The 16013-nt window shown below is 37.5% G+C and overlaps 2 protein-coding genes and 1 pseudogene across 7 annotated transcripts in view; 1 reads left to right on the forward strand and 2 right to left on the reverse strand.

The window, feature by feature from the left end:
- The window catches only part of TMEM87A (transmembrane protein 87A), a 44187-nt gene extending 28826 nt beyond the window's left edge, over window positions 1-15361 (reverse strand). The window contains exons 1-6 of one of the 4 annotated variants that reach the window (XM_034994545.1): window positions 15153-15361; window positions 13821-13881; window positions 11261-11346; window positions 6215-6328; window positions 4038-4088; window positions 3915-3959 (exon numbers count right to left, since the gene is read on the reverse strand). In XM_034994545.1, coding sequence (XP_034850436.1) covers window positions 3915-3959; window positions 4038-4088; window positions 6215-6328; window positions 11261-11346; window positions 13821-13881; window positions 15153-15296 — 501 coding nt within the window. In that variant the 5' untranslated portion in view covers window positions 15297-15361. The remainder of the gene's footprint in view (window positions 1-3914; window positions 3960-4037; window positions 4089-6214; window positions 6329-11260; window positions 11347-13820; window positions 13882-15152) is intronic. The other 3 variants (XM_034994542.1, XM_034994544.1, XM_034994546.1) reach the window with 3 other exon arrangements.
- LOC118003764 lies at window positions 9245-9344 on the reverse strand (annotated as a pseudogene).
- A 129-nt stretch (window positions 15362-15490) lies between the features above and the next one.
- GANC (glucosidase alpha, neutral C) overlaps window positions 15491-16013 on the forward strand; it is a 71363-nt gene continuing 70840 nt past the window's right edge. For all 3 annotated transcript variants that reach the window (XM_034994535.1, XM_034994536.1, XM_034994539.1), the window contains exon 1: window positions 15491-15708. In XM_034994535.1, coding sequence (XP_034850426.1) covers window positions 15531-15708 — 178 coding nt within the window. In that variant the 5' untranslated portion in view covers window positions 15491-15530. The remainder of the gene's footprint in view (window positions 15709-16013) is intronic.

The following is a 16013-nucleotide window of genomic DNA, read 5'->3' on the forward strand; positions in this document are numbered from 1 at the left end:
CAATGACTGCCCGGGGCTTGAAGGGAGAGATGACTAGATGGGGGGAGCACTGAGGATTTTTAGGGCAATGAAACTATTCTCTATATTATAATGGTGTTTATCTGTCATTTTACATTTGATTAAAAACACTATACAACAAAAGGAACTAACACTTATGTTAACTATGGACTTTGGTTGATAACAATGTGTCAATGCTGATTCATCAATTGTAACAAATGTGCCACACTGGCTGGTGCAAGATGGGGATGGGGGACTCTGAGTGTGCATTTGTGGAGGAGTTATGTGGGAACCTTGCCTTTTGCTCTATTTTGTTATGAATCTAAAGCTGCTCTAAAAAAGAAAATATACTAATTTAAAAAACATTACAGTGGTAAATGTATCACATTACTGCTTAAATCAAACCATAAAACTGAATTAATAAAGACATTAAATCTTCTTAGGAAAAAAGGACAGAGAAAGGCCCCTTTGTCTAAAAAACATGTTTTCTGAGAGCTTTAATAAAAGGGGGTAGTGCTGAACTTGTGACTGCCCTTTAAATAGGATTATCAGGGCCGCCTGGGGGGCTCAGTTGGTTAAGCATCTGCCTTCAGTTCAGGCCATGATCCCAGCATGCTGGGATCAAGCCCCATGTTGGTCTCCCTGAACCTGCTTCTCCCTCTCCCCCTGCTCATTCTCGATCTCCAGTAAATAAGATCTTTTTAAATAAATGAATGAATGAATAAATGAATAAATAAAGGATTATTAAAGTATTCTCTTAGGCCCAATTTTCAGGTCGAATGATCAAAGGACAGATAAATCTCTGACTTTTTATTATAATCTGACTAAATATCTCTAAATATTACTTGTGATATTCAGCAGGGTCATCTTTCAGCCAGCTTTAATCACTAGGAACAGGGCTCAAGCCTTGAGTAGAATTTAAAAGTATGCTCTGCACAGGGGCAGCCTGGCTGACTCAGTTGGTGTAGCATGTGACTCTTGATCTTGGGGTTGTGAGTTCGAGCCCATTGTTGGGTGTAGAGATTATTTAAAAATAAATACAAAATCTTTAAAAAAATAAAAGTATGCTATACACAAAATAAATGTTTGGCTTCAACAGTAATTTTTTAAAAATACAATTTACAACAATTTAACCTGACAAACTGCATAAAATCTGTTTTAAATTATAATAGCCATTGTTTGTGAGCCAAGAGGGAAACTCAATCCAATTTTCTTGGGACAATAAATTGCTATAATTTTTCTCTAGAGTACACTGACAAAATACAAAAAAAAACTTATAAACTGTGCATACACTTGGACCTAGCAATTCCACCTCTAGGATTTTAGGCTAAGAAAATATTATAAAAGTGCACAGGGGTGCCTGGGTGGCTCAGTCAGTTAACCATGTTCAACTCTTGATCTCAACTTAGGTCTTGATCTCAGGGTTCTGAGTTCAAGCCCCAGTGCGAAGCCTACTTTAAAAAAAAAAAAAATGTGCACATAGATACAGCTACACATTATGAATTTGGAAACAAAACAATATACATCGTAAAATGAAATAGTATGCAACCATGAAAAAAGTAAAAGAGCACTCAATGTACCAATCTATTAAGTGAAAACAAATTACACAGCAGGATATATAATATGATCTCACTTTGGTCAATATGCATGTGTTCTGTGTAATCACACTGAACTGCTAGAAAATAAAATTACAAGGGATTTTTACTTTTAAGTTATATAAGCAACATGTTTGCCAACATGGAAGTCTTTTGAAATCAGAATATAAAAATTTTTTTAAATCTTCAAAATTAATCACTGAAGTGCTGTTTAAAATTGCAAAATAATGAAACACATAAATGTCTAACAACAGATAGTTTGCTAACAAACTGCAATGTATTCATACAATGAAATACTCTGCAGTGACTTAAATTATGATGTCATAACGATATTTACTAAACTGGAAGGATGTCCATGTTACACTGCCAAGCTAAAAAAAAAAGTTACAACATAATACAAATTGTAGGATTCCCATTATTAAATAAATATAAGCATGCTCAGAGACAAAAGACTATAAAGTAAATATATTTAAACTCTATCAGTGTGTGGTAGTATTACAGATAATTATTTTCTTTGCATTTATGTATGTTTTCTAAATTTTTGAACAGATTAGCAATAAGAAAAAAAACCAACATTGTTAAAAAAAAAAAAAATGTAATGAGTTCTGCAGTGCCAAACTCATCTTTAGGTTAAAATTCTATAACTGTAAGTCAGGGCAGGAAAAGTGGGGACACTTCCAGAATGGCAGAATGAGGACCTCTGAAAATGCACTCACCCCTAAAAGCAACAAGAACACGGGCAAAAATTATCTAAATCAACATTTCTGCAAGTCCAGAAATTAGCTAAAGACTTGCGCCAACCCTAAATGTGTTACCTTAAGAAAAACAGCTGGGTCTCATTAAGAAAAGCAAGCCTGTGGTGTTTTTGTTCATCCTAATCCCATCTCCCTCTTCCAAGCACCTTAAAACCAAAGTTCTCGCAACTGTAACGGCTGTGAAAAACAGCAGTTTGGCAGCCACTGGAAAAAACAGAACAAGTTTGGAGATGCCCTAAAACTGTCTGGCAGGTGCTGAAAAGCTCCTTTCCCAGGTCTTATCTTTTATATGACCTAATCCAGCCTCATTCAGTGGAAAGGATCCTATACTCAGGACACTGTCAAAGGCACTCAGCAGCAACTGTGATAGATCACAACTGTCCCCCCAGCTGATGTTAGGAGGCTGGGCTATCAAGAGGCTGACTAAAAACTTAAAAGGAAAAACTGGAAATGAGATGACCATAGGGGCTTTGAAAAGCTCCAAAATATTCCTGAAAATCTACAAGGCTACAAGCACATGCAGATTTGTGCACATATATGCGGAGCTATACACATACACTTAAGAGAGGCCTGAGAAGGCCCTAATCACTCACCTCTGACTGATCTTAAGGTTCTGCACAAGAAGGAAGTAAAAGTTAAGACAGAGTTTTAAATTGTGAAAGAAGCCAGACACAAGACCACAAACTGCATGATTCAATTTATATAAAAATGAATAGAACAGCCAAATTCGTAGACAGAATAGTGGTTGCCTAGGGCTGGGACAAGGGTGGAAAGAAAAGTGACCACTAATGGCTTTGCCATATTCAAAACAGTGACTTTCTGGGGTGATGGAATTAGATCCTGATTGGTGGTTGCACAACTTGTGACTATACTATACAAAACACTGAATTATAGGTTTTAAAAGGCTGAATTCTGAGATGTGTATGTCTGAATAAAGTAATTATAAAATCTAAAACTTTAATCAGTTTTGTAAAAAGCATGATCCAACATGGTTAACAGTCTTATTTCCTCTATATTTTTAAGAGGTAAAGTTTTGAGGAATTAGTTATCGTGAATTAGAAAGTAAATTATGAAAATAAAGGCATATTTATCATTTTCAATCTTATTTCAATTTTCCAAACTGTCTTCCACTTATATTCTATCATAAGATAACTTTAGATGGAGTTTGAGGTTCTTTCTTAAAAGGTTCTTCCTATTTATGAGTCATATTTATCGGGTGATAATTACAAAAACAACAGATTGTAGCAAATAGGGAAAATTCAGGAAACACATAAAATAAAAATTGCTCATATTATCCACAACGACCATTATTAACATTTTGGTGTTTAAAGTTCATTTATTTTTTTTTAGTAATCTCTACACCCAAGGTGGGATACAAACTGACAAATCCAAAGATTAAGAGTCACATGCTCTACTGACTCAGCCAGGCAGGCGCCCCAACATGGTGTTTAAACTTCCATTCTTAAGTTTCTTTTTTAAATGGTACGATACCAAGATAATTCAAAACACATAAAACTAAGAAAACTGAAATATGTGCTCAATGCCCCAAATTCCCTACCATACTTACAGTTTTGTCTCCAGTAAGGGTAAGATTTGTTCCATTCTCCTTAGCCTTTAAACATTAAAAAAGGAAAATTAATTCAGAATTTTTACTTCACTCTCAGAAATATATAACAATGAAAACAATTACCTCCTGTTTTTCTCCTAAGAGAGGCAATCGCACAAAATCCCCAGAAAAGCTCTATGAAAGAAACATAACATTAAAGAAATATAATAGTAAAGGCATAGTTCAAAATCCACAGAAATGGTTAAAGCAAAACTTACTGTAACAGTAAATAATATGGCACTGACAGACAAAAGATTTCCAATTAACCATAAACAAGTGAATAAAGCCCTGCAGAGAACTAGAAAATAGTATCAGACTAAACTGGCCACTCAATTTTTCTATTAAGAATTAAAGATTTTTAAGAATTAAAAAAAACCTTAAATAGAAGGTATATGCTTAGGATGGAGAGATCTTATGGTTCCCTCTCTTGCTACAGATGAGAAAAATATGGCTCAACATTATAAAGCTTTAGATGCAGAAATGGGATTTGAACGTAGGATTTTTAACTCTTATGCTCCTTCCACCACCACACACTCATGCCTAAAAAAAACTACACTAATTACCTTTCTTATCAGTTATCAGCAGATGAGGCATTCTCCTTCCTGAGTAATTAGGACACGTATTTCAACTCTGTTACATTAGACTGGAGGAGGAGAGGTAAGCTTACCAATAGGGGTATATGCCAAGACCCTGGAAAGATTATAGCAGATCTCAAAGTGAACCTTGGGCAACAGTATACAACAGGTAGCTTCCCATGATCAAATCCAAGAAAGGCCAATCAATCCTCCCAGGCTAGAAAACTAACAGAAAGCCGCTTACTCAACATTCCACTGTTTCTAGATTTCTTATTCTTCCACCATTTTAAAGGTATCTTCTTTTTCCTCCAAATCCATAAAATCTAAGCTATAACAAGAACTCAGTTATCAATTGTTATAGTTCAATTATCAGTTACTTCATTTGCTTATCAATCACTAATTATTAAGTTAAGGCCTTCTTATAAATCAACTTTACTTCTAGTAAGTGGACAGAAAACCTAGCTTTTGGTGAACTCTGCCTCTACAAGGCAATTTGCTAAATATTCAAAAGCAATAAACACAGTAAGGACAAAAAGGCTATAGTTAACAATAACTTTTCAACACCCATAAAATGTATAATTTTTCTATCAAAAAATTGATGCTAGATCCTATTTCTACGAAAAAAAAATTTTAGAATATAAATTCCACTTACATGATTACATATGTGAAAGCATTAAAAACACAACATTATTCAACTCTTCTCCTTTACTCAAGAAAAGGTGTGGGGGGTGCCTGGGTGGCTCAATTGGTTAAGCAACTGCCTTGGGCTGAGGTCATGATCCTGGAGTTCCAGGATCGAGTTCCACATCAGGCTCCCTGCTCAGTGGGGAGTCTGCTTCTCCCTCTGACCCTACCCCTTCTTGTGCAGTCTCTCTCTCTCTCATTCTCTCTCTCAAATAAATGAATAAAATCTTTAAAAAAAAAAAAAAGTGTGAAATTCAACTCTGAGTTCAGATCTGTAGCAATAAAATCTAGAAACACTGATTTTTCTGAGAACGTATCAATTAGATGAGATGACAAGAGAACTGAAAATTGAATGTTTCAAATGCCCATCAGTGGATGAATATATATATATATACACATACACACACACACATATGGTATGTATGTATGTACATATATACACACACACAATTTGTCCTTAAAAAAGAATTAAATTCTGATACATGCTATATGGATGAACCTTGAGAACATTTCACCAAGGGAAAGAAGCCAAACAAATATTGTATGATTCCACTCCTTTTAAGTACCTAATATACTGAAATTCATGGAGACAAAGTAGAATAGTTGTTACCAGGGAAGGGGGGAGGGGAGTGTTATTGTTTAAAGGTTATGAAGTGTCAGTTTGGGATGATGAAAATTCTGGAGATGGCTATTGATAGTTGCCCAATAATGCAAATGTACATAATGCCCCTGAATGGCACACTTAAAAATGGTTAAGATGGTGGCAAATTTTTTTTTCTACCATAAAAAAAAATAGGGATTTGCTTTTTACACACAAAAGAAAGCACATCCTCTTTTTAATGAGATAAATACTAAGTGGCTGACTATGCAACTTTGGAACATGCTTCTAAGTTAGTTCTGTAAGAACAAAGAATTGGGAAGTGGGAAATGGGGAATCACCAAAAATACACATATTACACATTTCACCTCTTCTATTTCTCTCCAACCACTATCAAACATTACCTGTGTTTTAAAGAGTTCACTGCAGTTCTGGAACAACTTTGATGATGTTTGGTATTTCCCAGACAAACCTTTTTTTTCCTTAAGGTTTTCCAAATATGTCTCCACTTCTTCTGCCTATAAAAACAGAAAAATACAAAGTATACAACTTACTTTTCACAAGTAAGGTATTTAGAAGATAACAAATAGATTGCCTATAGGACAGATACATGCTTGGATTTGCTATTTTAAAAGTTAACAGCATCAGATAAAAACTGTGTAATAGTATCCAAGAATCTCACAGTTTTAGACTCTAAAGTACAGAATTCTAGTCCATTGCTCACAAAGAGGACTTCTTCTAAAAATTCTAGGAAGATCTGGAAAATGTGAGTCCAGAAGGTTTTGTCACAAGAAAATATATTTACAAGAGTTAATAAACTAAACTGCCAACACCAACAAAAAGATATACTTGTGCTCATAAGCTAAGATAGAGCACAAAACTGCTGTAGCTATTCATAGCCCACTCTTGATATTCTGAAAAAACTCATCATTTCTGTGGCTGCATCTATCAGTTCTGTGATTTTTCTCCTATACCTATATTCCTAATCTTCCCCTTTTTTTCCTAAGCTCCAGTTTTACATCTCCAACTATCTGCATGTCATTTCCATAATTGTCCTGTGGCAACCCAACATAATTTTTACATTCTTAACTTATCTTACCTATAAAGACCAGATCTGCTAAGCTCTTGACCAGTTTATTCCAAGTATCAAATGTATGAAGGGTTTTTTTTAAGAAGATAATTTTTTTTCAGATTTTATTTATTTATTTGACAGAGAGAGGGACAGCAAGAGAGGAAACACAAGCAGGGGGAGTGGGAAAGGGAGAAGCAGGCATCCCGCTGAGCAGGAGCCAGATGCAGGGCTCGAGCCAAAGGCAGATGCCCAAAGACTGAGCCACCCAGATGCCCCAAATGTATGAAGTTTTTAACTATAAATTCAATTAGTGATTAAGAGGAAAAGATCAATAATGCTTCAAACTATACTCTGGACATATTATCATTTCTCTCTAAATTCTTCAGTCCTTTTAGTCTTCCTCTCCCTACCACTCCTATCCAATGTTGTACAAAAGCAAAAAACAATCACCAACACCACAAAAAAGGTAATGTAAAACCCTAACACAAGGCAGAAATCAAAACGCTTAAGGTTTGAAAAACCAACTAGATGGTGGACATTTTTTAAAGACCAGTTAGAGTATCTTCAGAAAGGAAAAAAGAAATAAATGGAGACTAGAAACAGAATGGAAAAGGCCTGAAATATCCATCTTGGAACCATATATCTTCAGTGCCCAAGTACAGTGTACTATGTCAACTCTGAAATGAGGTCTAAAACTATTTCCACACTACTAATAATAAAATAATATGCTATTTCCCTTGTACTGATAATGCAAAAGTAATGATAGGTAAAATTGCTGCCCCGTATCAGGAACCAAGGCAGTGGCATCTAATTGTACCAGTAGTCGGGACGCCTGAGTGGCTCAGTCGGTTAACTGTACCAGTAGTCATCACAATCGATCACATACAGCTTAAAAAAAAAAAAAAAAAGCCAGTTTTACATAAAAATGTCCTTAATGAAACAGTAAAAACTATTAACGTTATTAAATCTGGACTTTTGAGTTTGTGCATTTTTTTAATATTCTATGAGCCAAAATGGGAAATATGCAAAATATTATAAATGAGATAAAACACTTTACAACTGTTTTGACTTATAACCTGAACTATCCACTTTTTTCATTTGCCTGAAAGAATAACTGACAAGGGGCGCCTGGGTGGCTCAGTCATTAAGCATCTGCCTTTGGCTCGGGTCATGATCCCAGGGTCCTGGGATCAAGCCTGCGTCAGGCTCCCTGCTCAGTGGGAAGCCTGCTTCTCCCTCTCCCACTCCCCTTGCTTGTGTTCCTTCTCTCGCTGTGTCTCTCTCTGTCAAATAAAATCTTAAAAAAAAAAAAAAAAAAAAGAATAACTGACAAACTACAGTAATTCAGATTTGGTTATCTGGGAGATACTTTCTTGAAAATGGGCAAAGGGAGGCTGTTACTTCAAGGAAGACAACCGAGAGTACTCTTTGCCAATGATAAAATTTGAGCTTTCAAATTGTTCTTCCTCACAATGAGCTTAACAGTGTCCAATACTTAAAAAGGAGTTTCTGATGTGACAGGAGGGTAATATTAGCAAACATAACTTCGGGGTGCCTGGGTGGCTCAGTCATTATGCATCTGCCTTCGGCTCAGGTCACGAACCGAGGGTCCTGGGACTGAGCCCCATGTAGGGCTCCCTGCTCAGCGGGGAGCCTGCTTCTCCCTCTGCCTGCCCCTCCCCCTGTTTGTGCACACTCTCTTTCTGACAAATAAATAAAATCTTTAAAAAAAAAAACAAAAAAATATATAATTTCAACTTAATTGTAGAATGAGTTAGTATTTTAAAGATTTATGAAATTCAGTCAAGCAGTCTTTTTGAAATAACCAAAATCAGACGCAGATAAAAGACCAAAGTGCATGACACACCAACTTATTTAAATACAAAAGAGTAAGAATAAAGTTCACTGATATGGTTTCAGATTCCACATTGCCACCAACCTTTAAGAAACTCTACTTGTTATGTTTTGGTATAGAATCAAAGAACACTATCCACAATTATCTGAAAACACTATTAAAATATCATTCCCTTTTCTAACTATGTATCTGTATGAGGCCACATTTTGTACATATACTTCAACCAAAATAATATATCACAATAAACTGAGTGAAGAAGATAGAAGAATTCAGCTGTCTTCTATTATATCCAACATTAAATGAAGGGCTTTGCAAAAATACAAAATAATACCTCTTCTGTGTTTTTTTGGAAAAAATTATTTTTCATTAAAAAAATTTTTGTATTAACATGCAATGCCTTGTTACTGCTATCTTAAAATAAATTAATACATATATCTGTATTTTCTGTTTTAATTTCTAATACAGTAACCCACATGAACAAAAGACTTTTTGGGAACTGCAGTAATTTTTTTTAAGGAATGCTTCATGAATTGGGTGTCATCCTGTGCAGAGGCCATGCTAATCTTCTCTGTATTGTTCCAATTTTAGTATATGTGCTTGTTAGAAGGTGGAAGAGGAACAATAAAGTATTCCACAAACTGAGAAAGTATTTTGAGACAAGAAAACAAAGGAGGCAACTCTCTACAGTTTATGCAGAGTTTTATTCAGGGTAACTTACTGACGGGGAGGAAAATGGGCAGAGGACAATTCACAGCAGTTGCAGAGTTATTCTCTGCAAAATCCAGACCTTAGTCAATAGATATTATACAGTGAGCGGACACATAGGAGGGCACTGTAGTGAGATCAAAGGATTCCCATGCACCTGCAAAGAGCTTGCATTGCACTTAATTAACAGCTAATCATTAATTAGATCTTGTGGCACCATCTGTGCATCAGGAAAGGTAAAGACTATGTTCTCTCTAACAGATTCATGAAGGCCAAAACAAGCCTCCCCCAATCCTGGCTTTGGTAGGCATTCCCCCCCCTTTTAAAATTTTTTATTTATTTATTAAATTCAATTAATTAACATATAGTGTATTATTGGTTTCAGAGATAGAGTTCAGTGATTCATCAGTCTTATATAATACCAGTACTCATATATCACATGCCCTCCTTAATGCCCATTACCCAGTTTCCCTAGCCCCCCACCCCTTCCCCTCCAGCAACCCTCAGTTTGTTTCCTAGAGTTAAGAGTCTCTTATGGTTGGGCGCCTGGGTGGCTCAGTTGGTTAAGCGACTGCCTTCAGCTCACGTCATGATCCTGGAGTCCTGGGATCAAGTCCCGCATTGGGCTCCCTGCTCAGCGGGGAGTCTGCTTCTCCCTCTACCCTTCACCCCGCTCATGCTCTCTCCCACTCTCTCTCTCTCAAATAATAAAAATAAATAAAATCTTTAAACAAAAAAGGTTTGCCTTATGGTTTGCCTCCCTCTCTGATTTCATCTTGTTTTATTTTTCCCTCCCTTCCCCTATGATCCTGTTTTGCTTCTTAAATTCCACATATGAGATCATGTAATTGTCTTTCTCTGACTTATTTCACTTAACATAATACCCTCTAGTTCCATCCACATTGTTGCAAATGGCAAGATTTCCCTTTTTTGATGGCTGAGTAATATTCCATTGTGTATATATATACCACATCTTTATCCATTCATCTGTTGATGGACATCTGGGCTCTTTCCTTCATTTGGCTATTGTGGATATTGCTGCTATAGACACTGGGGTGCATGTGCCCCTTCGAATCACTATATTTGTATCCTTTGGATAAATACCTAGTAGTACAATGGCTGGGTTGTAGGGTAGCTCTACTTTCAACCTTTTGAGGAACCTCCCTACTGTTTTCCAGAGTGCTGCACCAGCTTGCATTCCCACCAACAGTGTAGGAGGGTTCCCCTTTCTCCATATCCTCACCAACACCTGTCATTTCCTGACTTGTTCATTTTAGCCATTCTGACTGGTATAAGGTGGTATCTCATGGTTTTGATTTGTATTTCCCTGATGCTGAGTGATGTTGAGCATTTTTTCATGAGTCTGTTGGCCATTTGTATGTCTTCTTTGGAGAAATGTGGTTCATGTGTTCTGTCCATTTCTTGACTGGATTATTTGTTCTCTGGGTGTTGAGTTTGATAATAGATTTTTGGATATTTCTAAGGTTATGTTATAATAATCTCCAAGGGGCCTGAAACACATAGCCCCACAAGAGAAGCAACTAAACAAACATAAACAAAATGGAGGGCCAAAGATGGGATTCAGTACTGTCAGCATTCCTACAGTGCTGCCAAAGTGAGCAGAAGTCTGCAGTAAATTTTAAGGGTTGAGACCAAAAAGTTTGAGAATTGCTAGCACAGTAGGTTTGCAAACTGGGAAGCACAGAAGATTCTAATTTCAGCTCTTCTCCTGCTAGCTACATGACACTCCTTCCTCTATAAGGTAGGACAGGATGATATTTAAAGTCCAAGAAAGTCTGTTAATTTTATATTCCTTACCTTGAAGTTGTATATTTCATTGTAACAATCAGCACTTTTCAGATACCAGGTTATATTCAAAGACACATCACAAGGTTCTCCGTCAACTATAAAAGAAGAAAACTTTGTGAATAAAGATGATTCCCAAAGCATTTTTCCTAAACTGTTACACATTCTATTTTTCCTGCTAAATTTAGATACTCAAAGACCATCTCTTCTCCCAACACAAGGTACTGAAGTAATATACGTAAAAAGAAGTGGATATTCTTCAGATAAAAGTACTGTTGTTCACAAAAGAAGTTTCTGACCTGCTTAAATGTGTCTACTTTTATGCCTTAAAACCTCAATTTCTGGTTCTCTGTTGCAAAAAACCTGGAAGTGATACAGCAGTCCTAAGTTAAAACCAGTCTTCTATTATCATTCAAATATTTACTGAGCAGAGCACTTAAGTATACAAAGCTACATGACACTGTTAGGCTAGAGAACAGGACTCTGTAGGAGGCTACATTCTAGTTGGAGAAACAAGGAATAACATTAGGGACATCATAAGGCAGTATTCAAAAGAGTTCCACTGAGGGAAAAATTAATGGCTTAGACCTTGAAAGATATCAAAACTAGACAGAAAGAAAAAAGGAAAAAAAGCAAACCTGGCTGGGGAAGGCAGGAAGACCAAAAGCAAAAATGAAAGACTCTTTCCAAAACCCACCTTAAGAGAGGCCTCAACGAACCTCATGAGTCAGAGCCTCATAACTAATTAAACAGTTTGGAAAGAGTATCCTAGTGGACCAAGGCATTAGTCTGAAAATTTGAGAGCATAAATCTGACTATATCACTGATCAGCTGTCCCACCTGGAAGTCAGTTTATCTTTGATTCCAGCTGTGTTACAGAAAATATACTAGAAGATACCTGCCTTATACAAATGTGACAAAGATAAACATGACTGCATCTAGGAATCTATTTTTGGTTCTTAACAAAAGGTCCACACCTAAAATTATTACCTTTCCCTTTTCTTTGTTTTAAATTGTTTTCTCAAATTAATTTTCAAGTGACATACTTTTACGAGGGTCAATTAAAATACACAAAACTCTGATGTGCTAAATAGAATTTATGGAAATGATAAAAAGGATATTTGTGATCTCACTGTTAACTATTCAGAAGAACCATACAAAGATGGGATTAACTCAACAGAGCCAATAAGAAAATCCCCTAAACAGAAGATCTGCAGAAAGACTTGGCTGAAAAAATACTATGTATGTTAAAAGACACCATTCAGAACTTTGAATGGATGGCATTAAGAGACGAAAATGGTCCTGGCAATTTCATGGAAAGCTATATACGATAGCCCTAAAGTATACAATCAGAGACAAGGTAAATGTGAGAAAGCAGAGAAGTAACAAAATGAAAGACAATGTAATTTTTAAGGAGCCTCAAATTCTCCCCAAAAATGAAATGTAAACACTGCAAAATAATGCAGCTTGTGTAAGTTGGCAAAGCACCAGCTGATCAAAATACAGGTGAGAAAAGACTATACATGATAAAAAGGCAGACCGGCATGCAGACTGTCAGGCTATTCAAAAAAACCAAATACTGTTATCCCTAAAAGTTACTCTTATCTAGCACATCAACCTCACAAGACAGACCAGTTTATTTCAGTAATCTGATTTAAACCAAATTTAAGTCATCAGTCAAGAGATTGTATTTTCATAGACATAGTCTATTCTTTATAGAAATTTTACTGGCCCCCTTCACTCCTGTTAGACTGTAAGTTCAGTAAGAGAGAGGGCCTTTTCTATCACTTCCCTGCTGTTTAAAACAAAGCCTGGCACATAATAGGTTTTTAATAACTACTTACTAAATGATTAAAACAAAATCATCCAACTACAACTTACAACTTTGCACTTTCATGGAGAAAGACATGCAAAGAAGCACACACGGATGATCTGAACTTCTGTCCCTGATCCCGAAACAGAGCTATCCATGATCACTTACCCTAAAATAAAGCCAGTTTCAAAAATAAAAGGAAGCCTTTCTTTAATATGCAACAGGATATTCTGGATTCAGATACAGTGGTTTTCTCACTGGACAGACTGGTTTTGTTCTATAATAATCCCTATACCCCGGTAATATCTTTGAGCTTCCTCTTCCAAAGATCCAAATAGTAAAATACTCCTTCTGTAAACAAAGGTTTACTGAACATATTCATTCAGAGCCAAAGGTCTGACAAACCTAAGTCATGTGTTCAGTAAACATCTAACAAGCACACAAAAGCAAAGTCAGTGGTATCTCTAACACAGGACAGATTAAAACACCATGCAGACAATCAAACAACATAATTTGTCTAACTGTATATAGTAAACACCAGAGAAACAAGAGAAGAAAATAAAGTTCACACAAGTATTCTGAAAATTACTCACTGAAAAGACCTTAATTACACTACAGTGTTTATGCCTAGATAGTGCCAGACTATTAAATTTTAAAGTTCATGTTTAGAGTAGGTCAGAGATAGAAACTAGGTAATTTAAAAAGTTTAAGGATCGCTTAAAAACTCAAATAAAAACTTCATGAAATGCAAAAACTCACATTTCAGGAAGATAGTGGTATTTTTGAACAGGATCTTTCCAAAACTAAAATAATTTTTCCCCTGCAAAGATAAAGGAGAGAAAGATAATTAGCATCAGCTCACTTTAATTCCCAAGGCAGAATATAATTGTTATAAAAACCTAAATTTATAAAATGTTTAAGTTAGTTTTCTTAAACAACAAAAAATACATCAACATCCTTCCTTCTAGTAAAATTCAACCATATCCAAACTGCAGTTTTGTAGCTTGGTGCAGACACAATCTTTTCCCCCCCCGCAAGCCATGAAGCAAGGACTCTAGGAGAGAAGCTGACAGAAATCCCAACTTAAATCTTCATGGGAGGTACTCCTTAATTAGTTTATTCCCTTTACTCACTAATCACTGTTCAGAATAATCCAATCATTTCTTCAAATAAACTACTGTATGAGCAGACAAGACGAATTTAACTAGTAACCATTTCAGCAACAACACCTGAAAGTCAGAACCTGAAGATCTTCACCAAATGAACAAAAGCTATAATGCTTGCTATGTAAAAGCTCAAATAAGATTTGGACATTACAACCAGTGAGCAGAGCAGAACGAAACAAAAAGGCCACCGTGGTTTCAAAAGGACAAAATGCTTTTTGGCATTTCCTGGGTGCATCTGATTTGCTGGCTCGCAGGACTACAGCTCTTACTCAAATGAGGTTTAAAGGAGGGGGTGGGGGGACAGAAAGGGTCAACCTATCTAGTAAATTGTCCAAAAGAAAGACTACCTTTACCATATCAAATTTTAGAATACAATTTCTTCCATTTCAGCCATTCTCATGCTAGAATACATTTTATAAATGCCTAGGCTTCCTAATCACACAGCAAAGCTTAGAAGAACCACTGCAAAGTTCCAATGAAATCAAACAACTTCGTAAGTAGAATCACCCAGTAATAAAGAAGTGCAGAGCAAAAAAAGAAAGACACCAACTTCAGATCGCTCTCATCCAACTCGGGGTCACTGGATTCTGTGAAACTTCGGCTGAAAGGGAAACCGTTCTCTACCTATTCATCAACTTTCCCGTCTCAAATAAAGCATTCAAAGTTCCGACTTAGCTGATAAGAAACCGCTCCACCATTCTCCTCCGCTCCTGAAGTGGCCCTGGCACTCCCGCTAACCTACCCACAGAAGTGCACGGCTTTCCACTCCAAGGAGGTGGGTCCTTGCTAACCAGCGACACAGACGCTCCAGGTAATTCCACCCCTTCGGAAGCGGACTTTTGCGAAACCTTCATGGACCCCTAGGGCCGCCGTAGCCCCACCCCTTGTTCCTCCAGGCTCAGTTGCTTCTGAAGTGAACACTCACCGACGGTATCGGAATGTGCCACTTGGATCGGTCGGCAGCGGCGACAGGTGCCGGTCCTACACCGAGGAGCGACAATGGGGACGGCTGAGCCCCCAAAAGAAGAAGAATGACAGGCAGCACCTGAAGCCACGCAGCCGCCGCCATCTTCACAGCCGTGGAGCGCCTACCGAAAGCATTTCACCTTCTTCCGGTTCGCCCCGCCCTCTTCCGGCTCTGCTCTGGGGGCGGGAATATCCGGGTCCTCGAAACCTCGCGGTGCTTGTTTGTTTTGCCACCCAGCAGCCCCTCCCTAAGCCAGCCGTCACGACCTCGTGTGAGTTTTAGACCGTACAGCGCAGGCGTAGTCCCGTGGTAACCCGGTCACCTTGGAGCGTTAGGATGTTCACCAAAAGCCGCCTCCGCTTCGGTCGGCTCTTCTCTCTCCCGGCCCTTAAAGGGCCTGGGGACCAAGCAAGCACCCAGTGTAGCGTTTGGCTCTCTCCTCCTCTCGTTCGCCCCAGCCTGTCATCCCTTCTAGATCAAAGTCAGTCGCTGGGGCCAGAAGTCTGGGAAAGCCGTAAGTCCGCCTGTTTGGCGCGTAGTAGTGAGTTCTCGGTTTTCTGGAGATATTTAAGCAAAGACTGGAATTTGGCAGTGGTAGAGTATAAGCACTTACTGAACTGTTTGGACTGTAGTAGATATGCCCTTTATAAAGACCGTTCTGTATAAAGTATGATGCTGCAGAATTTGACCGGGGAACATCAATCTTCAGCACAGAGCCGGCCAGCACTTTCTATTAAAAACTGAAAGAGTGGGTCAGTTTTCAGTACCTGTGGCGTCACGGTCACTGAGATAAACCTGCAGAAATTTGGCCTGGGTCGG

Source organism: Mirounga leonina, unplaced genomic scaffold (genome assembly GCF_011800145.1).
Source record: "Mirounga leonina isolate KUSES-001 unplaced genomic scaffold, KU_Mleo_1.0 Mir_91, whole genome shotgun sequence".
In the NCBI taxonomy this organism is placed as follows: domain Eukaryota; kingdom Metazoa; phylum Chordata; class Mammalia; order Carnivora; family Phocidae; genus Mirounga; species Mirounga leonina.